General features: G+C 52.4%; 1 protein-coding gene across 1 annotated transcript in view; it reads left to right on the plus strand.

The window, feature by feature from the left end:
- Positions 1-25,963, plus strand: part of LOC147113267 (F-box and WD repeat domain-containing 11-B-like) — a 232,015-nt gene that overhangs the window by 173,910 nt on the left and 32,142 nt on the right. Inside the window, exons 6-10 of the mRNA XM_085996113.1 lie at positions 678-774; positions 2,043-2,180; positions 18,346-18,464; positions 19,654-19,903; positions 23,504-23,622. Of these exons, the coding sequence (XP_085852239.1) occupies positions 678-774; positions 2,043-2,180; positions 18,346-18,464; positions 19,654-19,903; positions 23,504-23,622 (723 nt within the window). The remainder of the gene's footprint in view (positions 1-677; positions 775-2,042; positions 2,181-18,345; positions 18,465-19,653; positions 19,904-23,503; positions 23,623-25,963) is intronic.

Consider the following 25,963-nt stretch of genomic DNA (forward strand, 5'->3'; position numbering starts at 1 on the left):
GGGTACTGTTCCAGATTCCATCGAATGTTGGAAGATGATCAGCAATGCATCTACTATTTCTAGGGCCACTTCCTTAAGTACCCTAGGATGTAGATTATCAGGCCCTGAGGATTTATCGGCTTTCAATCCCATCAATTTCCCTAACACCATTTCACTACAAATAATGTAGTTAACTGGCTGGACCAATATTTGTGCAAAACGAAGTGAGTAAAGGAAAGTTTTTTAGGGCCGCGTATCGTGACACCACTATTTCCGGCTGGAATGGAGATGATTGGTAATTCCCCCATCAATCATGCCTGGAGACCCGCACTGCTGTCAGTGGCTGCGATTGATTTTACGCACTGCATTTGTATTCTGTAAGTATCCTCCATTCACTGCATTTTGTTGGAGAAATTACCCTGCTTTTATCGGAAGACTTTTCTGCAGTTTCGGTCAAGAGTTTTGTTTGCTGTAGTTCACAGAGGCTCTTTTTTAAATAGACTCTGTAGACTATTTGCTTTGCTGTTTGTTGAGTTAATCAACTTTATTGCTGTAAAATGCTCTTGTTTGCTGTGTTCCCGCCCTACCACCAACACATTGGTGTCAATAGACAAGAAACACTCTGGTTTATAAGTGTGAAGTGAAATGACCAAGTCTGCTACACTTGTCTTATCTCCATGATCATTACTCTCTTCCAGGGGTCAATATTTGTTTAAGCTAAAACCTGCAGATAGTGGGACCCCTCCCAACTCCTTCTACAGAGCCCTGTATCCTAAGATCGTACAGGACATCGAGGTAGGACACAGTGACGATGGTAACTCAATAATATTTAACATGTTGAGAATTCGTTTACACACTTCGTTAATATCTGAGTTCCTTTTAACAAAGAGGGTCTGAGGGGAGACTTCTTTAAATGTGCTTTTGAAAAATATTCCAAATACATCGGCACATAATCCAGGCCGACATTCCCAGTGTAATGCTGATGGAGCGCTGCTCTGTCGGAGGGTCATTACTGAGTGAGCGCTGCACTGTCGGAGGGGCAGTACTGAGGGGGCGCTGCACTGTTGGAGGGGCAGTACTGAGGGAGCGCTGCACTGTCAGAGGGGACAATACTGAGGGAGCGCTGCACTGTCGGAGGGGCAGTACTGAGGGAGCGCTGCATTGTCGGAGGGGCAGTACTGAGGGAGTGCTGCACTGTCAGAGGGGCAGTACTGAGGGAGCGCTGCACTGTCGGAGGGGCAGTGTTGATGGAGCGCCACACTGTCGGAGGGGCAGTACTGAAGGAGCGCCACACTGCCGGAGGGGCAGTACTGAGGGAGAGCTGCACTGTCGGAGGGGCAGTACTGAGGGAGCGCTGCACTGTCGGAGGGGGCAATACTGAGGGAGCGCTGCACTGTTGGAGGCGCAGTACTGAGGGAGGGCTGCACTATCGGAGGGGCAGTATTGAGGGAGCGCCGCACTGTCGGAGGGGCAGTACTGAGGGAGAGCTGCACTGTCGGAGGGGCAGTACTGAGGGAGCGCCGCACTGTCGGAGGGGCAGTACTGAGGGAGCGCTGCACTGTCAGAGGGGCAGTACTGAGGGAGAGCTGCACTGTCGGAGGGACAGTACTGAGGGAGAGCTGCACTGTCGGAGGGACAGTACTGAGGGAGCGCCGCACTGTCGGAGGTGCCGTCTTTCAGATGAGACGTTAAACCGAGGTCCCGTCTGCTCTCTCGGGTGGGCGTAAAAGATCCCAGGGCACTATTTTGAAGAAGAGCAGGGGAGTTCTCCCCGGTGTCCTGGCCAATATTTATCCCTCAATCAACATCATTAAAACAGATTATCTGGCCATTATCACATTGCTGTTTGTGAGATCTTGCTGTTGGATGCTGCGTTTCCTACATTACAACAGTGACCACACTTCAAAAGTTCTTCATTGGCTGTAAAGCGCTTTGGGACGCCCTGGGTTTGTGAAAGGCGCTATAGAAATGCAAGTCTTCTTTCTTTATTCTGGTGTAATTGTATTGGAAAGGGTGGGAGCCTGACTGTAGATCCAATTCTCCTACGTTTTTCTCCTTCTCAGACAATCGAGTGGAACTGGGGCTGTGGGAAGCACAGTTTGCAGCGGATTCACTGTCACAGCGAGGCCAGTAAAGGAGTGTACTGCCTACAGTACGATGACCAGAGGATCATCAGCGGGCTGAGAGACAACACCATCAAGGTGAGCTGGTCTTCGATTCTTTCTTTTCTCCCCTTCGTCCTAGTGTCAGCCGTGGCTCAGTGGGCAGCACTCTCGCCTCGGAGTCAGAAAGTCGTGGGAACAAGTCCCACTCCGGAGACCTGAGCACAAAACCCAGGCTGACACTCCAGTGCAGTGCGAAGGGAGCGCTGCACTGTCGGAGGGGCAGTACTGAGGGAGCGCTGCACTGTCGGAGGGGCTGTACTGAGGGAGCGCTGCACTGTCGGAGGGGCAATACTGAGGGAGCGCTGCACTGTCAGAGGGGCAGTACTGAGGGAGCGCTGCACTGTCGGAGGGGCAGTACTGAGGGAGCGCTGCACTGTCGGAGGGGCAGTACTGAGGGAGTGCTGCACTGTCGGAGGGGCAGTACTGAGGGAGCGCCGCACTGTCGGCGGGTCAGTACTGAGGGAGCGCCGCACTGTCGGAGGGGCAGTACTGAGGGAGCGCCGCACTGTCGGAGGGGCAGTACTGAGGGAGCGCCGCACTGTCGGAGGGGCAGTACTGAGGGAGCGCCGCACTGTCGGAGGGGCAGTACTGAGGGAGCGCTGCACTGTCGGAGGGTCAGTACTGAGGGAGCGCTGCACTGTCGGAGGGGCAGTACTGAGGGAGCGCTGCACTGTCGGAGGGGCAGTACTGAGGAAGCGCTGCACTGTCGGAGGGGCAGTACTGAGGGAGCGCTGCACTGTCGGAGGGGCAGTACTGAGGGAGCGCTGCACTGTCGGAGGGTCAGTACTGAGGGAGCGCTGCACTGTCGGAGGGTCAGTACTGAGGGAGCGCTGCACTGTCGGAGGGGCAGTACTGAGGAAGCGCTGCACTGTCGGAGGGGCAGTACTGAGGGAGCGCTGCACTGTCAGAGGGGCAGTACTGAGGGAGCGCTGCACTGTCGGAGGGGCAGTACTGAGGGAGCGCTGCACTGTCGGAGGGGCAGTACTGAGGGAACGCTGCACTGTCGGAGGGTCAGTACTGAGGGAGCGCTGCACTGTCGGAGGGTCAGTACTGAGGGAGCGCTGCACTGTCGGAGGGGCAGTACTGAGGAAGCGCTGCACTGTCGGAGGGGCAGTACTGAGGGAGCGCTGCACTGTCGTAGGGTCAGTACTGAGGGAGTGCTGCACTGTCGGAGGGGCAGTACTGAGGGAGCGCCGCACTGTCGGTGGGGCAGTACTGAGGGAGCGCTGCACTGTCGAAGGGGCAGTACTGAGGGAGCGCTGCACTGTCGTAGGGTCAGTACTGAGGGAGCGCTGCACTTTCGTAGGGTCAGTACTGAGGGAGTGCTGCACTGTCGGAGGGGCAGTACTGAGGGAGCGCTGCACTGTCGTAGGGTCAGTACTGAGGGAGTGCTGCACTGTCGGAGGGGCAGTACTGAGGGAGCGCCGCACTGTCGGTGGGGCAGTACTGAGGGAGCGCTGCACTGTCGAAGGGGCAGTACTGAGGGAGCGCTGCACTGTCGTAGGGTCAGTACTGAGGGAGCGCTGCACTTTCGTAGGGTCAGTACTGAGGGAGTGCTGCACTGTCGGAGGGGCAGTACTGAGGGAGCGCCGCACTGTCGGTGGGGCAGTACTGAGGGAGCGCTGCACTGTCGAAGGGGCAGTACTGAGGGAGTGCTGCACTGTCGAAGGGGCAGTACTGAGGGCGCGCTGCACTGTCGTAGGGTCAGTACTGAGGAAGCGCTGCCCTATCAGAGGTGCCGTCTTTTGGATGAGACGTTAAACCGAGGCTCCGTCTGTTCTCTCAGGTGGACGTAAAAGATCCCGTGGCACTATTTCGAAGAAGAGCAGGGGAGTTCTCCCCGCTGTCCTGGACAATATTTCTCCTGCATCCAACATCACTAAAACAGATTATCTGGTCATTGTCAAATTGCTGTTTGTGGGAGCTTGCTGTGCGCAAATTGGCTGCCGCGTTTCCTACATTACAACAGTGACCACACTTTAAAAAGTAATTCATTGGCTGTAAAGCTCTTTGGGACGTCCCGAGGTGGTGAAAGGCGCTATAGAAATGCAAGTCTTTCTTTCTTTTCTTCCTTTTTCTTTCATTTATTTAAGAAACAGCTAGATATTGTATTCCAGGGATACCCAGTGGTTTTGTTATCCATGGAGCCTCGGGGTCCCCTGATGTTTCGATCCCTGTTCCTCGTAATTCCCAGGTATCTCGGGCTGCTGATACGGACAGGTCTGGGCGTTCTGGTGCAGGATTGATCCACCAACGAGGCAGCAGCGCTCAGAACAGCCCTTTCCAAACCTCAAGGCCCAGCCAATAAAGAAACATAAACGCCGATAGGAGTGAGTTGGCTGGGCTTTGAGGACCGGTTTCTCCATGGCTGGGGGGCTGCATGTAACCCACGGACCATTGTTCGGACACCCCTCCTGTAATCGGAAGACAGTACAGTTGTTTCCCTGGAAAGATGAGATCAAATCTCATTGAGAAACTGTTTCCAGTGGCAGGAGGGTCGGTAACCAGACGACACAGACTTAAAATAATTGGCTAAAGAACCAGAGGGGAGACGAGGAGAAGTTTTTTTACACAGTTGTGATCTGGAATGCGCTGCCTGAAAGGTCGATGAAGCAGATTCATTAGTAACTTACAAAAGGAAATTGGATAAATACTTCAAAAGGAAAGACTTGCTGGGCTATGGGAGAAAGAGCAGGGAGTGGGACTAATTGGAGAGCTCGTTCAAAGAGCTGGCACAGGCACGATGGGCTGAATTTTTTTTTAAATTTGTTTATGGGATGTGGGCGTCGCTGGCGAGGCCGGCATTTATTGCCCATCCCTAATTGCCCCTTGAGAAGGTGGTGGTGAGCTGCCTTCTTGAACCGCTGCAGTCCGTGTGGTGAAGGTGCTCCCACAGTGCTGTTAGGGAGGGAGTTCCAGGATTTTGACCCAGCGATGATGAAGGATCGGCGATATACTTCTAAGTCAGGATGGTGTGTGACTTGGAGGGGAACTTGGAGGTGGTGGTGTTCCCATGTGCCTGCTGCCCTTGTCCTTCTAGGTGGAAGAGGTCGTGGGTTTGGAAAGTGCTGCCGAAGAAGCCTTGGCGAGTTGCTGCAGTGCATCTTGTAGATGGTACACACTGCATCCACGGTACGCCGATGGTGGAGGGAGTGAATGTTTAAGGTGGTGGATGGGGTGCCAATCAAACGGGCTGCTTTGTCCTGGATGGTGTTGAGCTTCTTGAGTGTTGTTGGAGCTGCACTCATCCAGGCAAGTGGAGAGTATTCCATCACACTTATTCCATCACACTCCTGACTTGTGCTTTGTAAATGGTGGAAAGGCTTTGGGGAGTCAGGAGGTGAGACACTCGCCACAGAATACCCAGCCTCTGACCTGCTCTTGTTGCCACAGTATGTGTGTGGCTGGTCCCGTTAAATTTCTGGTCAATGGTGACCCCCAGGATGTTAATGGTGGGGGATTCGGCGATGGTAATGCCGTTGAATGTCAAGGGAGGTGGTTAGACTCTCGCTTGTTGGAGATAGTCATTGCCTGGCACTTCTGTGGCACGAATGTTACCTGCCACTTATCAGCCCAAGCCTGAACGTCGTCCAGGACTTGTTGCATGGGCATGGACTGTTTCATTATCTGAGGAGTTGTGAATGGCGCAGTCATCAGCGAACAAGCCCATTTCTGACCTTATGTTGGAGGGAAGGTCATTGTTGAAGCAGCTGAAGATGGTTGGGCCTAGGATACTGCCCTGAGGAACTCCTGCAGCGGTGTCCTGGGGCTGTGATGATTGACCTTCAACCACCACAACCATCTAAGTCAGGATGGTGTGTGACTTGGAGGGGAACTTGGGTTGCAGGGGAATGGGCAGGGTTGACCGAGGCTCCTGCAAGGCAAGTCCAGGCGAGATACGCAACTCCTTGCGGAAGAAATCTGGGGTATTACCACTGGACAAATCCTCGCTGCGAGATTTTCAGTCATGAACCAATGCCCGAGACATCGGCTGGTACCAAAACAAGAGAAGCGGTGAGCTGCACGTGTGACAAGGGACCTTGGAATAGCCAGGGCATCAATCTTCTCTTTGCTCTTATCGCTCTCTCTCTTTATGACACTTCTAGCTGCATTATCTATAGATTTCTCGCAAATCCCACAGTTATCTGGGAGAGCCCTCCCTCCATGGAGTTCTCTTGTTTTCTCCACCGCACTTTCCAAGAGAAATGTCGGAAAATACTGCCAGGCACTGTCAAAACAAACGGGAGCTCCCTGCTGACGATCGCAAGCTCCTAGCTCAGCTCGTTGCTCTCAGAGAGGAGCTCACGATTCTCAGAGGGGAGCTCACGATTCTCAGAGAGGAGCTCACGATTCTCAGAGGGGAGCTCACGATTCTCAGAGAGGAGCTCACGATTCTCAGAGAGGAGCTCACGATTCTCAGAGAGGAGCTCACGATTCTCAGAGGGGAGCTCACGATTCTCAGAGAGGAGCTCACGATTCTCAGAGGGGAGCTCACGATTCTCAGAGGGGAGCTCACGATTCTCAGAGAGGAGCTCACGATTCTCAGAGGGGAGCTCACGATTCTCAGAGAGGAGCTCACGATTCTCAGAGAGGAGCTCACGATTCTCAGAGGGGAGCTCACGATTCTCAGAGGGGAGCTCACGATTCTCAGAGAGGAGCTCACGATTCTCAGAGGGGAGCTCACGATTCTCAGAGGGGAGCTCACGATTCTCAGAGGGGAGCTCACGATTCTCAGAGAGGAGCTCACGATTCACAGTCGTCAGCTCACTATTCTTGTCCAGGAGTTCGCGATCTACCGCATGATTCTCCCACAAAATGTAGATCAGCAGCTAGCCTAAGGAACACTGAGTGCGAACTCACATTTGAACTGAAAATCCATTTCTATTTTTTTTTTAATGAATTTAATAATTGCCTGTAATTAAAATGCTGCAATTGAATACAAAGCAAGATTATTAAATGATCCTAATGTCTTATACAGTTTAATAAAAAAAACATGTTTCACACATCAAACCCATGTACGGAATACCTGGCCATTGAATCTCCTCTCCCCCACCTCCTACATCGAACCCATGTACGGAATACCTGGCCATTGAATCTCCTCTCCCCCACCTCCGACATCGAACCCATGTACGGAATACCTGGCCATTGAATCTCCTCTCCCCCACCTCCGACATCGAACCCATGTACGGAATACCTGGCCATTGAATCTCCTCTCCCCCACCTCCGACATCGAACCCATGTACGGAATACCTGGCCATTGAATCTCCTCTCCCCCACCTCCTACATCGAACCCATGTACGGAATACCTGGCCATTGAATCTCCTCTCCCCCACCTCCTACATCGAATCCATGTACGGAATACCTGGCCATTGAATCTCCTCTCCCCCACCTCCGACATCGAACCCATGTACGGAATACCTGGCCATTGAATCTCCTCTCCCCCACCTCCGACATCGAACCCATGTACGGAATACCTGGCCATTGAATCTCCTCTCCCCCACCTCCTACATCGAATCCATGTACGGAATACCTGGCCATTGAATCTCCTCTCCCCCACCTCTGACATCGAACCCATGTACGGAATACCTGGCCATTGAATCTCCTCTCCCCCACCTCCTACATCGAATCCATGTACGGAATACCTGGCCATTGAATCTCCTCTCCCCCACCTCCTACATCGAACCCATGTACGGAATACCTGGCCATTGAATCTCCTCTCCCCCACCTCCTACATCGAACCCATGTACGGAATACCTGGCCATTGAATCTCCTCTCCCCCACCTCCTACAGACGCTCGGCTCTGCTCCGGGTCACTCGGGATCATAAGAGCGAGGCAGCTCACACTGAATGCTAAGGATTTACCTCATTTGCGCTCCTGTGTAATTGATATTCCAGCCTGTCATTAGTCTGCCAAAGATGAAGATAAATTTTAGTTTGCTGCTGTTGAACCAGGTCGGAAGTAGAGGCAGTAAAACTGGCCTCAGTTCCTTTGGAAATGGATTGCTTAGGCCTGACGGTGTCGGCCTTGGCTCAGTGGGTCGCTCTCTCGCCTCGGAGTCAGAGGTTGTGGGTTCAAGTCCCACTCTAGAGAGTTGAGCACAAAATCTAGGCTGACACTCCCAGTGCAGTGCTGAGGGAGCACTGTGTGGTGTATGTGCCTTTAAGAGCCCCCTGTGTACTGTAATGCCGGTAATGGCCACTCGGGCTATATAAGCCTGTATACTGTCTTGTATCTGCTAGTTCACCTCCAGACTTTGTTCAGTAAACACCTGTGAAACCAACTCCTGCATTCCGTGTCTCCATTAACACACGGATACAACAGTGGCGACGAATTGGAAACGGACTTGCCTGCAATTCGGCAGCACCTCAAGGAGATCGATTCCTCAGACGAAAGTCGAAGAAAAACAAGAAAGAAAAAAAAAACTGGTTTCACCAGCTAACCGAGCTGGTGGCAGGTACTGCAATAATCCTTCCTGGGCTGCGGGCTGGGGCTCCATCGGCTGGCTCTGCAGCGGGGCCGAGCAGCGAAGGCGGAGGCAAACAGAGACAGAGGGTGGAGCACTCGGGAGACGGCCGGCACTGCAAAGCAGGTCGGCGTTCGGACCAAGCAGAGGGAGGGAAAAGTCCCAGAGAGTCCGGTGGGAACGAGTCTCCACCTATTAAAAATACCTATGTAAATAAAAACCGCGGTGAACAGCGTTGTCAGCAGCGGCAGCGGCGGGAAAGTGCGGGAGGCGCCATTTTTTTCTGCGGGGAAGGAAAAGCGCGGGAGGCGCCATTTTTTTTCAGGATGCCTAAGACTGGCAATATTACTGCTTTCGATAGCGATATAGAGGATTGGACCACATATGTGGAAAGAGTGGAGGTATATTGCACAGCAAATGAAATAGAGGATGATAAAAAGGCATCAGTACTTCTAAATCTAATGGGCGCAAGGACATATGGGCTGTTACAAAACTTAATCACTCCAGCCAAACTGAAGTACAAGAATTTTAAGGAGATTGTTGATACCCTACAGGAGCACTTAAACCCAACACCGCTGCTGATAGCGGAACGATTCAAATTCTTCAGGAGAAATCAGCACAAGAATGAAAGTAACGCTGATTACCTCACCGAATTAAGGAAGCTGTCAAAGCACTGCCAATTCGGGGCAGGACTGGCAGATTCTCTTCGAGACAAATTCGTCTGCGGTCTCCTAAGTGAAGGAACACAGAAAAGGCTACTTTCTGAGAAAGATTTGACACTGGACAAGGCTTCCAGTGTGGCTGTATCATACGAAGCAGCCGCAAGAGGAGCTGCAGAGATACAGCAAAAGCCACAGGACTTCGGCACCCATGAAATGACACAGGGTTTCGAGAGATGTTATCGCTGCGGCAGATCCACCCATGACCAGAGGGACTGCTGGTTCAAGGACAAAGCATGCAGACAATGCAGAAAGATTGGACACATTGCACGTGTATGCCGATCTGGAAAAAAAAATCCACAGACAGGAAAAAAATCAATAAAGAAAAGTACAGAAAGGTACAAATAATGACGGTCAGTAGCTCCGAAGACCAGAAGAGCAATAGTGACTCTGGAAACAAGAGACTAAGCTGTCTCAAATTACATAACGTAATTGCCAAAGAAGATTACCAGACCATTTGGGTTACCCTCACGATAGCGGGGTCCCCAGTTAAAATGGAGCTAGATACAGGATCAGCTCTGACCGTCATAAGTCGACGGGATTACGAGCGGCTATTTCCGCATATACCTTTGAAAGACACATCCATTATCTTGAAAACATATACGGGGCAGAAAGTATACCCCAAAGGGAAAATAAGGGTGCCTGTTGTATACAACGGCAAGGAAATACAGAAGTTGTATTTATACGTTCTGCAAGATGGTGGTCCACCGCTGTTGGGACGTGAATGGATCAGGAAGATACGTTTAGACTGGCACTCCATTCAGGCACTGACGGTGACCAGTAAGAAAAAAAATGATGATGACGTCATACCTGAACGATTAAAAGACATCTTGGCCAACGCCAAGGAAGTGTTTCAACAGGAACTAGGAACCTTGAAAGGCGTCACCGCCTCAATAAAAGTGGAAGATGCGGCAATTCCCAAGTTTTTTAAGGCAAGGCCGGTGCCATACGCAATTCGTCCAGCAGTCGAGGCAGAGCTGGAGAATTTGGAAAAGGCAGGCGTATTATCCAAGATAGATTGGAGCGAGTGGGCAACACCCATCGTCCCGGTCATGAAGAAATCGTTGAATAATGATAAATCTGAAGAACAGAGAAAAATTCGCATCTGTGGGGACTTCAAGGTGACTGTAAACCCGGTCCTTCACACGGTACAGTATCCTCTTCTGAGGATAGAAGATATTTTCGCCTCACTATCCGGAGGGAAACGTTTCACCAAAATTGACTTGGCACAGGCATATCTACAGATGGAGGTTGAAGAGGCCTCTAAAAAGTATCTCATGATAAATACACACAAAGGCCTGTACCAGTACAATCGACTGGTTTTCGGAGCAGCATCAGCTCCAGCTATCTGGCAAAGAGCTATGGAGCAAGTCCTCCAAGGGATACCGGGGACTCAATGCTACCTAGACGACATCCTTGTAACAGGAGAAAATGACAACGAGCACCTTGCCAATTTGGAGCAGGTGCTCACGAGGCTGAGAGAACGGGGCCTACGAGCAAATCGCCCCAAGTGCGAATTTTTCCAGAAACAAATATCATATTGTGGCCACATAATTAACGAGGAAGGGTTGCATAAGTCACCTGAAAAAATCGAAGCGGTCATAAAAGCCCCAGCACCTGAAAATGTCTCACAATTAAGGTCGTTCCTGGGATTGATAAATTACTATCATAAATTTTTACCGAACTTGTCAACTCTTCTGCACCCTCTTAACGAACTGCTACAAACGGGAGTAATTTGGAAATGGAGCGAAGACTGTAAACGTGCCTTCCATAAATGCAAAGGCTTGATCACGTCCAAGGAAGTTTTGGCTCATTACAACCCATCACTGCCAATCAGACTGGCGTGCGATGCATCCCCTTACGGCGTAGGAGCGGTATTATCGCATAGATTCCCTGATGGCTCGGAGCGGCCGATAGCTTTTGCATCACGCTCATTGAACTCAGCTGAGCGTAACTATGCCCAGATCGACAGGGAAGCACTCAGCCTGGTATGGGGAGTGAAGAAATTCAACCATTACCTACACAGACAAAAATTTACCTTGTTGACTGACCATCAACCCCTCGTCTCCATATTCAACCCTAAAAAGGGTGTTCCCATTATGACAGCGCAAAGGCTACAGAGGTGGTCCCTTTTCCTAGGGGCACACCAATATGACATAGAATACAAAGGATCAAAACAGCATGGGAATGCTGACGGTTTATCGCGCCTACCGTTGCCAACGGTAGAAGAGGCACCTACAGTGGACTCAGTGGAGATGTTCCACTCAACCATAGTGGACTGTCTACCAGTAACAAATTCTGCCATTGAAAAGGAAATGAGAAATGACCCGACTCGCTCACGAGTCTACGATTTAACGGTGAAGGGATGGCCAGCACATGGCGAACCACTGTTGCCAGCATTCTCGCAAAGAAGAGAACAGCTGTCAGTGTGCCGAGGAACCTTGATGTGTGGATCCAGAGTGGTGATTCCACCCAAACTCCAGGATAAAGTGCTAAAGGAGCTTCACGAGGGGCATCTGGGTGGAGTGAAAATGAAGAACCTAGCCAGAGTGTTTGTGTGGTGGCCAGGTATCGATGGAGACATCGAAGAAATGACCAAGAGCTGCCTAGGATGCCAGAAGGTCCAAAACGCCCCACCACAAGCCCCTCTACATCCATGGGAGTGGCCCTCATCTCCATGGCAAAGGGTACACATCAACTTTGCTGGTCCATTTATGGACTCAATGTTCTTAATCGCGGTTGATGCACACTCCAAGTGGCCGGAGGTAATAAAGATGTCCTCCACCACCACGGAAAAAACCATCACAGTATTAAGGACCATATTTGCCAGGAATGGGCTGCCTGAACAGATCTGTTCTGATAATGGACCGCAATTTGTGTCCGAAGAATTCAGGAAGCTCTTAAAAAACAATGGGGTTAAGCACTACACGTCCGCCCCATACCATCCCGCCACCAATGGATTGGCTGAAAGGTTTGTCCAGACCTTCAAGAAGGCCATAAAGGCCATGGGTAATGAAGACATAAATCTACAGCATAAGGTAGATAACTTCTTGTTTGCATACAGGAATGCAACACATGTGGTTACAAACCAAACTCTCGCCATGATGTTCTTCAATAGAAGCCTAAGATGCCGGCTGGATTTGATCAAGCCAAACATCAGAAGGGACGTGGAGAACCGGCAATTTCAAGGCATGAATGAAAGGCCAACTAGAACCTTCCAGATAGGTCAACAAGTTTTGGCCCGGGACTACCGTACCGAGAAATGGCAGCCTGGAACTATTTGCACACGACTAGGACCGCTGATGTATACCGTGGACATTGGAGAAAGCATAATAAGGCGCCATGCTGACCGGATCATAGAGTCATCCGAAAAGGGACAACCTACACCACAACTCTATACACCTAATGATGAAGCAGAGATACCCATAGTATCTACCTCCGATCCGGCGATACTGGAACCCGATGAACCCGACACTGGCATTCAAGCCGAATCGACCTTGCCAAAAGAACCTACTACACCACCAAAAACTACTACACCACCGAGGCGTTATCCGGACCGAGTCAGGAAGCCTCCAGAGAGACTGACTTATAATTGATTAACTGCAGCAAATGTGTAGATTATTGTTCTTGTAACATGTTAATTAATGATTACTTAAAATGTTATGTACTGGTTGTCTAAAAGGGGAGGAATTGTGGTGTATGTGCCTTTAAGAGCCCCCTGTGTACTGTAATGCCGGTAATGGCCACTCAGGCTATATAAGCCTGTATAGTGTCTTGTATCTGTTAGTTCACCTCCAGACTTTGTTCAGTAAACACCTGTGAAACCAACTCCTGCATTCTGTGTCTCCATTAACACACGGATACAACACGCTGCACTGTCGGAGGGGCAGTACTGTCGGACGAGACGTTGAACCGAGGCCCCGTCTGCTCTCTCAGGTGGATGTAAAGGATTCCATGGCTCTATTTTGAAGATAGGAAGGGAAGTTATCCCCCGTGTCCTGGGCCAATAGTTGCCCCTCAATCAACATCACTAAAACAGATGATCTGGTCATTATCACATTGCTGTTTGTGGGAGCTTGCTGTGTCCAAATTGGCTGCCGCGTTTCCTACATTACAACAGTGACTACACTTCAAAAGTACTTCATTGGCTGTAAAGCGCTTTGAGATGTCCAGTGGTCATGAAAGGCGCTATAGAAATGAAAGTCTTTCTTTCCTTTCCTGCTGAAAGGGGGGCTTGTGAACACCAGGTGAGGAAAGGGAAGGGTCAGGGAATCTAGAACCCTCGTCAGGGAATCTAGAACCCTCGTCGGGTAATCTAGAACCCTCGTCGGGTAATCTAGAACCCTCGGGGAATCTAGAACCCTCATCGGGGAATCTAGAACCCTCATCGGGTAATCTAGAACCCTCGTCAGGTAATCTAGAACCCTCATCAGGGAATCTAGAACCCGCATCGGGTAATCTAGAACCCTCGTCAGGGAATCTAGAACCCTCGTCAGGGAATCTAGAACCCTCGCCGGGGAATCTAGAACCCTCGTCGGGGAATCTAGAGCCCTCGTCGGGTAATCTAGAGCCCTCGTTGGGGGATCTAGAACCCTCGTCAGGGAATCTAGAACCCTCGTCGGGGAATTTAGAACCCTCGTCGGGTAATCTAGAGCCCTCGTCGTGGAATCTAGAACCCTCGTCAGGGAATCTAGAACCCTCGTCAGGGAATCTAGAACCCTCGTCGGGTAATCTAGAACCCTCGTCAGGGAATCTAGAACTCTCGTCAGGGAATCTAGAACCCTCGTCAGGGAATCTAGAAACCTCGTCAGGGAATCTAGAACCCTCGTCGGGTAATCTAGAACCCTCGTCGGGTAATCTAGAACCCTCGTCGGGTAATCTAGAATGAGGGGGCAGAGTCTCAGAATAAGGTGTCACCCATTTAAGACGGAGCTGAGGAGGAATTTCTTCTCTGAGGATCGTGAATCTTTGGAATTCTCGACCCCAGAGAGCTGTGGAAGCGGAGTCATTGAATATATTCAAGGCAGAGATAGACAGATTTCTGAGCAACAGGGGAGTCGAGGGTTATGGGGAGCGGGCGGGAAAGTGGAGTTGAGGCCAAAATCGGACCAGCCATGATCTTATTAAATGGCGGAGCAGGCTCGAGGGGCCGAATGGCTGACTCCTCCTATTTCTTATGTACTTAGGCTCAGTGGTGATGCAGACTGAAGGAGGAAGAGGAGACTGAGAGGATGAGGAGTTCTACAGGCATGAGGTCCTGACGGAGAATGAGTTAGAGCAGGGCGACGAGAGTTGATAGCAACATGGAAAGAAAGGAAGGAAGCAGTTGCATTTCTATAGCGCCTTTCACGACCTCAGGACGTCCCAAAGCGCTTAACAACCAATGAAGTACTTTTTGAAGTGTAGTCACTGTTGTAATGTCGGAAATGCAGCAGCCTATTTGTGCACAGCAAGCTCCCACAAACAGCCGTGTGATAAGGACCAGATAATCTGTTTTTAGTGATGTTGATTGAGGGATAAATATTAACCCAGGACACCGGGGATAACTCCCCTGCTCTTCTTCAAAATAGTGCCACGGGATCTTTTCCATCCACCTGAGAGGGCAGACGGGGCCTCGGTTTAACATCTCACCCGAAAGACGGCACCTCCGACAGTGCAGCACTCCCTCAGCACTGCACTGGGAGTGTCCGCCTGGATTTTTGTGCTCAAGTCTCTGGAGTGGGACTCTGAACCCACGACCTTCTGACTCAGAGGCGAGAGTGCTGCCCACTGAGCCACGGCTGACACAGCAACACAAGGAGGAAGGGGGAGTGTCGGACCGTGGGATTTGGAGCTGGAGAGGAACAAGAAAGGAGAGTTTAGAGGAGCCCTGACTATAGTAGGATTGATAACAGAGAGAGAGACAGGCAGGGTCGGTTATGACGGAGGTGGAAGGGTTACAAAAACGGCCAGGGTTTGTACTGCATCCTAACCCAGGTACAGAGAGAGGGGCTGGTTGCACAACCAGTGATAGAGGATCGGTAATCGGCTACCAAAGCCTTGCCACCCCCGGAAGACCAGGTGCTCACTCTGTCGACCTCCGACGTAAGGGGCGCTTTACGCAGAGTGAACACACGAAAGGCTACTGGACCGGATAGCATCCCTGGACGGGTACTCAAGGAATGTGCTGATCAGCTGGCTGATGTCTTCACCGCCATCTTCAACCTGTCATTGGCCCAGGCAGTAGTCCCTACATGCTTCAAGACCGCCACCATCATTCCTGTGCCTAAACAAGCGGCTGTGACGTGTCTGAACGACTATCGACCTGTCGCACTCACACCCATCATAATGAAGTGTTTCGAGAGACTGGTCTTAGCCCACATCAAAGCCAGTGTTCCTGCCTCCCTTGACCAACACCAGTTTGCCTATCGGGCAAACAGATCAACGGAGGATGCAATCACTACTGCTCTACACTCGGCACTGAATCACCTAGATGGTAAGGAGACCTACATCAGAATGTTGTTTATAGACTACAGCTCAGCATTCAACACTATCGTCCCCAACAAGCTGGCCACCAAACTCCAAACTCTTGGCCTGAACACTTCCCTCTGCAACTGGACCCTGGACTTCCTAACAAACAGACCCCAGTCTGTCAAATTAGGCAACCACACCTCCCCCCCCCGACCCTGAACACGGGGGCCCCACAAGGATGTGTGCTGCGCCCCCTCCTCTACTCCCTCTTCACCCACGACTGTGTGGCTGTGCATGGTTCCAACACCATCATCAAGTTTGCAGATGACACCACGGTAGTAGGCCAGATCACCAACAACGATGAGTCAGCCTACAGGGAGGAGGTCCAGCATCTCGTGAAGTGGTGCGCCGACAACAACCTGGCCCTTAACACCAAGAAAACAAAGGAAATAATCGTGGACTTCAGGAAGTCCAAAGGCGGAAGTCACACCCCCATCCACATCAATGGGGCGGAGGTGGAAAGGGTGGCCAGCTTTAAGTTCCTCGGAGTCCACATCACGGAAGACCTCTCCTGGTCCCTCAACACCTCCTCTCTGGTGAAGAAGGCCCAGCAGCGCCTATATTTCTTGAGGAGGCTGAAGGGATGTAATCTGTCACCCCCGATCCTCTCTAACTTCTACCGCTGCACTATAGAGAGCATCCTGACAAACTGTATCACGGTATGGTACGGCAGCTGTAGCTCCCATGACCGGAAAGCCCTGCAGCGGGTAGTCAAAACTGCCCAACGCATTACCGGCACCTGGCTACCGACCATAGAACATATATATCAGAAACGCTGCCTACGGAGGGCACGGTCCATCATCAAAGACCCTACCCACCCCAGCCACAGTCTGTTCGCCCTCCTACCATCTGAAAGACGCTACAGATGCATTCGCACCCGTACAACCAGATTTAGGAACAGCTTCTTTCCCAGGGCTGTCATCCTACTGAACTCCACAAATAAACACTAAAGCCTGCACATCTGCCGATGCACTTTATTATGGTCATATTTATGCTAATATATATGTACAAATGTATGTTGAAATGTTTAAGTGTCCTAATCCAAATTGTACACTCTCGGGAGCCGCAAGCCTACATTTCGTTGTAATGCACTTGTGCACTAACAATGACAATAAAAGTTGATTTGATTTGATTTGATTTGGTCTGTATCAGACCTGGGCTTTACAGCTGCCAGTATTACCGAGGTGGAAGCATTTTGGGAATGCTGTCTCCTGGCGGGCCAGATGTTGAGCAGATGTGCTGGTATTTTGTCTATGCCGTGGGGGGGTGAGATGGGAGTGTGTGTGTGTCTCTTATAGAATCATTCTACACAGAAGGAAGCCACTCGACACATCGTGCCTCTTTGAAGGAGCTCTTCAATTAGTCCCACTCCCCGCTCTTTCCCTGCAAATTTTTCATTTTCAAGTATTTATCCAGGAAAGATTGAATGGGAGAAGGCTGAGCGGTGACCTAATAGAGGTCATTAAAATTATGAAAGGTTTTGATAGAGTGGATACAGAGAGAATGTTTCCACTTTTTTTATTCATTTTTATTCATTGATGGGATGTGGGCGTCGCTGGCTAGGCCTGCATTTAGTGCCCATCCCTAATTGCCCTTGAGAAGATGGTGGTGAGCCGCCTTCTTGAACCTCTGCAGTCCATATGGTGTAGGTACACCCACAATGCTGTTAGGAAGGGAGTTCCAGGATTTTGGCCCAGCGACAGTGAAGGAACGGCGATACAGGTCCAAGTCAGGATGGTGTGTGGCTTGGAGGGGAACTTGTAGGTGGTGATGTTCCCATGCGTCTGCTGCCCTTGTCCTTCTAAGTGGTAGAGGTCGCGGGTTTGGAAGGTGCTGTTGAAGGAGCTTTGGCGAGTTGCTGCAGTGCATCTTGTAGATGGTACACACTGCAGCCACAGTGCGCCGGTGGTGGAGGGAGTGAATGTTGAAGGTGGTGGATGGAGTGCCAATCAAGCGGGCTGCTTTATCCTGAATGATGTCGAGCTTCTTGAGTGTTGTTGGAGCTGCACTCATCCAGGCAAGTGGTGAGTATTCCATCACACTCCTGACTTGTGCCTTGTAGATGGTGCCTTTGTACTTGTGGGGAGGAGCATAACTAGAGGCCATCAATATAAGATAGTCACCAAGAAATCAAATAGGGAATTCAGGAGAAACTTCTTTACCCAGAGAGTGGTGAGAATGTGGAACTCGCTACCACAGGGAGTGGTTGAGGCGAATAGTATAGATGTATTTAAGGGGAGGCGAGATAAGCATATGAGGGAGAAAGGAATCGAGGGTTATGCTGATAGAGTTAGATGAGGAAAGACGGGAGGAGGCTCGAGTGGAGCATAAACACCAGCACGGACTGGTTGGGCCGAATGGCCTGTTTCTGTGCCGTATATCCTATGTTATCCCATTCCCTTTTGAAAGTTGCTATTGCTTTGTTTTCCTGCTCGTAACACGGGATGTGCGGTGGAGTGGCATGTGTGTGTCTCTGCCTTGTTTTCACTTTGTTTGTGTTTTTCCCAGGTCTGGGATAAGAACACATTGGAATGCAGGCGGATTCTAACTGGACACACGGGCTCAGTGCTTTGTCTACAATATGATGACAGGATGGTTATCACCGGATCCTCGGACTCCACAGTCAGGTAAAGCTCCCTCCACACTGTCCCATCAAACACTCCCAGGGCAGGTACAGCACGGGTTAGATACAGAGTAAAGCTCCCTCTACACTGTCCCATCAAACACTCCCAGGGCAGGTACAGCACGGGTTAGATACAGAGTAAAGCTCCCTCTACACTGTCCCATCAAACACTCCCAGGGCAGGTACAGCACAGGTTAGACACTTCTTCTTCTTAGGCAGTCCCTCGGAACTGAGGATGACTTGCTTCCACACTAAAAATGAGTTCTCAGGTGACTGATGAGTCCAATGCGGGACCTACAGTCTCTGTCACAGGTGGGGCAGACGGTGGTTGAAGGGGCGGGTGGGTAGGGTGCTTGGGTTGACGTGCGCTCCTTCTGCTGTTTGCGCTTGGCTTCCGCTTGCTCCCGGCGAAGAGACTCGAGGTGTTCGGCGCCTTCCCGGATGCTTCTCTTCCACGTTGTGTGGTCTTGGGCCAGGGATTCCCAGGTGTCGGTGGGGATGTTACACTTTTTCAAGGAGGCTTTGAGGGTGTCCTTGAAGCATTTCCTCTGCCCACCTGGGGCTCTCTTGCTGTGTCAGAGCTCTGAGTAAAGCGTTTGTTTTGGGAGTCTCGTATCGGGCATGCGGACGATGTGGCCCGTCCATCGGAGCTGATCAAAGCTTCGATGCTGGGGATGTTGGCCTGAGCGAGTACAGTGACGTTGGTGCGCCTATCCTGCCAATGGATTTGCAGGATCTTGTGGAGGCAGCGTTGGTGGTACCTCTCCAGTGCTTTGAGGTGCCTGCTGTACATGGTCCATGTCTCTGAGGCATACAGCAGGGCGGGTATCACTGCTGCTCTGTAGACCATGAGCTTAGTGCCGGGTTTGAGGTCCTGGTCTTCAAACACTCTCTTCCTCAGGCAACCGAAGGCTGCACTGGCACACTGAAGGCGGTGTTGGACTTCGTCATTGACGTCTGCCCTTGTTGACAGTAGGCTCCCGAGGTATGGAAAGTGGTCCACGTTGTCCAAGGCTTCGTCGTGGATTTTGATAATCGGGGGGCAGTACTGTATGGCGGGGGCAGGTTAGTAGAGGACCTTTGTCTTATGGATGTTTAGTGTAAGGCCTATGCTCTTGTATGCTTCGGTGAAGGTGTCGACAATGGTTTGGAGTTCGGCCAGTGTGATTTGTAATGGAATTCCTGGTTTACAGAGTGTGGGATGACTCCACGGGCGAGATGCTGAACACGCTGATTCACCACTGCGAGGCTGTCCTGCACCTGCGCTTCAGCAATGGAATGATGGTGACCTGCTCCAAGGACCGCTCCATCGCTGTCTGGGCCTTGGCCTCGCCCAGCGACATCACCCTGAGGAGGGTGCTGGTGGGCCATCGGGCAGCTGTCAACGTGGTAGATTTTGACGACAAATATATTGTGTCCGCCTCCGGGGACAGAACCATTAAGGTAAACTGGATTTATTTCTCTCGTTGAGGTGTCTGGGTGAACGGTCAGTGGAACCTGGACCTTTAGTGGACAGGACTGGGTGAACGGTCAGTGGGACCTGGACCTTTAGTGGACAGGACTGGGTGAACGGTCAGTAGAACCTCAACCTTTAGTGGACAGGGCTGGGTGAACGGTCAGTGGAAGCTGGACCTTTAGTGGACAGGGCTGGGTGAACGGTCAGTGGAACCTGGACCTTTAGTGGACAGGACTGGGTGAACGGTCAATGGAAGCTGGACCTTTAGTGGACAGGGCTGGGTGAACGGTCAGTGGAAGTTGGACCTTTAGTGGACAGGACTGGGTGAACGGTCAGTGGAAGCTGGACCTTTAGTGGACAGGACTGGGTGAACGGTCAGTGGAAGCTGGACCTTTAGTGGACAGGACTGGGTGAGCGGTCAGTGGAAGCTGGACCTTTAGTGGACAGGACAAGCACTGGTTTCAGCAGAATAATTTTAAGAACAGGAAAAGGCCGTTAGGCTCGACAAGCCCATACCCAAAACAAAATTCAACCCACCATGTCCCTCAGTCCCACATTCCCACCGTCCCTCAGTCCCACCATATCCCTCAATCCCTCAGTCCCACATTCCCACCATATCCCTCAGTCCCACATTCCCACCGTCCCTCAGTCCCACATTCCCACCATATCCCTCAATCCCTCAGTCCCACATTCCCACCATATCCCTCAGTCCCACATTCCCACCATATCCCTCAATCCCACATTCTCACCTTGTCCCTCAGTCCCACATTCCCACCGTATCCCTCAATCCCACATTCCCACCATATCCCTCAATCCCACATTCCCACCATATCCCTCAGTCCCACATTTCCACCATGTCCCTCAATCCCTCAGTCCCACATTCCCACCATGTCCCTCAGTCCCGCATTCCCACCATGTCCCTCAATCCCACATTCCCACCATGTCCCTCAATCCCACATTCCCACCGTATCCCTCAGTCCCACATTCCCACCATATCCCTCAGTCCCACATTCCCACCATGTCACACATTCCCACCATATCCCTCATTCCCACCATGTCCCTCAGTCCCACATTCCCACCATGTCACACATTCCCACCATATCCCTCATTCCCACCATGTCCCTCAGTCCCACATTCCCACCATGTCCCTCAATCCCACATTCCCACCATGTCCCTCAATCCCACATTCCCACCATGTCCATCAGTCCTGCCTAGCTGTGGATCTGTGCCCACTCAGGCTGGTTTGCGACTGCCCCGTCTCATTTCACGTAGGATCCTTACAGCAAGTGGACAAAAGGGACTTTCACGCCTCCTGTGTGAGTCCGGAGCGATGCCTCTCCCAGTGCACCAGCAGTCACTCCTGTGTGAGTCCGGAGCGATGCCTCTCCCAGTGCACCAGCAGTCACTCCTGTGTGAGTCCGGAGCGATGCCTCTCCCAGTGCACCAGCAGTCACTCCTGTGTGAGTCCGGAGCGATGCCTCTCCCAGTGCACCAGCAGTCACTCCTGTGTGAGTCCGGAGCGATGCCTCACCCAGTGCACCAGCAGTCACTCCTGTGTAAGTCCGGAGCGATGCCTCACCCAGTGCACCAGCAGTCACTCCTGTGTGAGTCCGGAGCGATGCCTCTCCCAGTGCACCAGCAGTCACTCCTGTGTGAGTCCGGAGCGATGCCTCTCCCAGTGCACCAGCAGTCACTCCTGTGTAAGTCCGGAGCGATGCCTCACCCAGTGCACCAGCAGTCACTCCTGTGTGAGTCCGGAGCGATGCCTCTCCCAGTGCACCAGCAGTCACTCCTGTGTGAGTCCGGAGCGATGCCTCACCCAGTGCACCAGCAGTCACTCCTGTGTAAGTCCGGAGCGATGCCTCACCCAGTGCACCAGCAGTCACTCCTGTGTGAGTCCGGAGCGATGCCTCTCCCAGTGCACCAGCAGTCACTCCTGTGTGAGTCCGGAGCGATGCCTCTCCCAGTGCACCAGCAGTCACTCCTGTGTGAGTCCGGAGCGATGCCTCTCCCAGTGCACCAGCAGTCACTCCTGTGTGAGTCCGGAGCGATGCCTCACCCAGTGCACCAGCAGTCACTCCTGTGTAAGTCCGGAGCGATGCCTCACCCAGTGCACCAGCAGTCACTCCTGTTAAGGTGTTTTTTTTTCACTGTGGCTCCAGGTTGTCTTTATTGTTTTATTGGGTTAATGACATCCAACTCTGCAGGGTCTGTTCCAGAGGGTGAGCTTGTCGAATGGTCTCATTAGCCTCATTACCCTTCAGAGGATTACTGTGCTCTCTGCGGTAATGAGCCCCCTCTCTTTAGGTGCAGTCCCGTGTAATTTATACACCGCGGTTTCCCAGTGCCCACAAGCACACAGAGTGACTCTGCTGTGATCTTTCGCACACATTCACCCGTGAGGGGCCGTGGAGAGGATGGACGGTCAGTGTCCACACTGACAGCTGCTGTCAGGGGAGGTGAGGGCCCCAGACCACATAGTCCTCACTGAAACTTTACGTTAGCTAATACACCTGGCCAGATCACAGCTTGGGTCCCACATGACAGCAATCAACAGCTGAGTGTAACAGCATCGAAACCCATCGATTAAACTCCTGTAACTAAATCTCAGATATTCTTCCCCCCGAACCCCTGATTAGATTCCAGCCTGTAACTCACTCCCGGGTATCCGTTATTCTATATATAAACCCCCCCGAACTCCTCGATTAGATTCCAGCCTGTAACTCACTCCCGGGTATCTGTTATTCTGTATATAAACCCCCCGAACCCCTCAATTGGATTCCAGCCTGTAACTCACTCCCGGGTATCTGTTATTCTATATATAAACCCCCGAACCCCTCGATTAGATTCCAGCCTGTAACTCACTCCCGGGTATCTGTTATTCTATATATGAACCCCGCAAACCCCTCGATTAGATTCCAGCCTGTAACTCACTCCCGGGTATCTGTTATTCTATATATAAACCCCCTCCGAACCCCTCGATTAGATTCCAGCCTATAACTCACTCCCAGGTATCTGTTATTCTATATATATATCCCCCGAACCCCTTGATTAGATTCCAGCCTGTAACTCACTCCCGGGTATCTGTTATTCTATATATAAACACCCCGAACCCCTCGATTAGATTCCAGCCTGTAACTCACTCCCGGATATCTGTTATTCTATATATAAACCCCCACGAACCCCTCGATTAGATTCCAGCCTGTAACTCACTCCCGGGTATCTGTTATTCTATATATAAACCCCCGAACCCCTCGATTAGATTCCAGCCTGTAACTCACTCCCGGGTATCTGTTATTCTATATATAAACCCCCCGAACCCCTCGATTAGATTCCAGCCTGTAACTCACTCCCGGGTATCTGTTATTCTATATATAAACCCCCCGAACCCCTCGGTTAGATTCCAGCCTGTAACTCACTCCCGGATATCTGTTATTCTATATATAAACCCCCCTGAACCCCTCGATTAGATTCCAGCCTGTAACTCACTCTCATGCTCTGAATGAATAGCTTGCTAATTACTTATTGTACCTTAAGTTCTGATGAAGAATAAAGGAAAGCCTTTCTCTCCTTCCCATTGATACTAGATTTGGAACACGAGCACTTGTGAATTTGTCCGGACGCTGAATGGGCACAAACGAGGCATCGCCTGTTTACAGTACCGGGACAGACTGCTCGTTAGCGGATCATCAGATAACACCATCCGGTGAGCTTCCCTCCACCACTTCCTCGTCCAGTTAAGTAATCTGTGTAAAATCACCAAGGTCTGTTACGGTGTGTGATTTGGAACCCGGTCTGAATAGAAGGGACCATGTTCATGTATCAGTTTAACATAACACGTTTGGTCATGAGATTGTGGCATTATCCGCAATGAGATCGCATCTCCACGCAACTGAGCCAGCATTGACATCCAAGGTACCATTGCTGGGCCAATACTTAAACTGCAACCTTAGCTCTCTCGCCTCTGAGAACGAAGGTTGTGGGTTCCAGTCCCACTCCAGAGCCTTGAGCACAAAAACCCGGGCTGACACTCCAGTGCAGTACTGAGGGAGTGCCGCACTGTCGGAGGGACAGTACTGAGGGAGCGCTGCACTGTCGGAGGGGCAGTACTGAGGGAGCGCCGCACTGTCGGAGGGGCAGTACTGAGGGAGCACCGCACTGTCGGAGGGGCAGTACTGAGGGAGCGCCGCACTGTCGGAGGGTCAGTACTGAGGGAGTGCCGCACTGTCGGAGGGGCAGTACTGAGGGAGTGCTGAACTGTCAGAGGGGCAGTACTGAGGGAGCGCCGCACTGTCGGAGGGGCAGTACTGAGGGAGCGCCGCACTGTCGGAGGGGCAGTACTGAGGGAGCGCAGCACTGTCGGAGGGGCAGTACTGAGGGAGCACCGCACTGTCGGAGGGGCAGTACTGAGGGAGCGCCGCACTGTCGGAGGGGCAGTACTGAGGGAGCACCGCACTGTCGGAGGGGCAGTACTGAGGGAGCGCTGCACTGTCGGAGGGGCAGTACTGAGGGAGTGCTGAACTGTCAGAGGGGCAGTACTGAGGGAGCGCCACACTGTCGGAGGGGCAGTACTGAGGGAGCGCTGCACTGTCGGAGGGGCAGTACTGAGGGAGCGCCGCACTGTCGGAGGGGCAGTACTGAGGGAGCGCTGCACTGTCGGAGGGGCAGTACTGAGGGAGCGCCGCACTGTCGGAGGGGCAGTACTGAGGGAGCGCCACACTGTCGGAGGGGCAGTGCTGAGGGAGCGCTGCACTGTCGGAGGGGCAGTACTGAGGGAGCGCCGCACTGTCGGAGGGGCAGTACTGAGGGAGTGCTGAACTGTCAGAGGGGCAGTACTGAGGGAGCGCCGCACTGTCGGAGGGGCGGGTACTGAGGAACTCTGCACTGTCAGAGGGTCAGTACTGAGGGAGCGCTGCACTGTCGGAGGGGCAGTACTGAGGGAGTGCCGTACTGTCGGAGGGGCAGTACTGAGGGAGCGCCACACTGTCAGAGGGGCAGTACTGAGGGAGCGCCGCACTGTCGGAGGGGCAGTACTGAGGGAGCGCCACACTGTCAGAGGGGCAGTACTGAGGGAGGGCCGCACTGTCGGAGGGGCAGTACTGAGGGAGCGCCGCACTGTCGGAGGGGCAGTACTGAGGGAGCGCCCCACTGTCAGAGGGGCAGTACTGAGGGAGCGCCGCACTGTCGGAGGGGCAGTACTGAGGGAGCGCCACACTGTCAGGGGCAGTACTGAGGGAGCGCCGCACTGTCGGAGGGGCAGTACTGAGGGAGCGCCGCACTGTCGGAGGGGCAGTACTGAGGGAGCGCTGCACTGTCGGAGGGGCAGTACTGAGGGAGCACCGCACTGTCGGAGGGGCAGTACTGAGGGAGCGCCGCACTGTCGGAGGGGCAGTACTGAGGGAGCACCGCACTGTCGGAGGGGCAGTACTGAGGGAGCGCCGCACTGTCGGAGGGGCAGTACTGAGGGAGTGCTGAACTGTCAGAGGGGCAGTACTGAGGGAGCGCCACACTGTCGGAGGGGCAGTACTGAGGGAGCGCTGCACTGTTGGAGGGGCAGTACTGAGGGAGCGCCGCACTGTCGGAGGGGCAGTACTGAGGGAGCGCTGCACTGTCGGAGGGGCAGTACTGAGGGAGCGCCGCACTGTCGGAGGGGCAGTAATGAGGGAGCGCTACACTGTCGGAGGGGCAGTGCTGAGGGAGCGCTGCACTGTCGGAGGGGCAGTACTGAGGGAGCGCCGCACTGTCGGAGGGGCAGTACTGAGGGAGTGCTGAACTGTCAGAGGGGCAGTACTGAGGGAGCGCCGCACTGTCGGAGGGGCGGTACTGAGGAACTCTGCACTGTCAGAGGGTCAGTACTGAGGGAGCGCTGCACTGTCGGAGGGGCAGTACTGAGGGAACTCTGCACTGTCAGAGGGTCAGTACTGAGGGAGCGCTGCACTGTCGGAGGGGCAGTACTGAGGGAGTGCCGTACTGTCGGAGGGGCAGTACTGAGGGAGCGCCACACTGTCAGAGGGGCAGTGCTGAGGGAGCGCCGCACTGTCGGAGGG

Source organism: Somniosus microcephalus, chromosome 8 (genome assembly GCF_052327205.1).
Source record: "Somniosus microcephalus isolate GS21.2 chromosome 8, FLI_Smic_1.0, whole genome shotgun sequence".
NCBI lineage: Eukaryota > Metazoa > Chordata > Chondrichthyes > Squaliformes > Somniosidae > Somniosus > Somniosus microcephalus.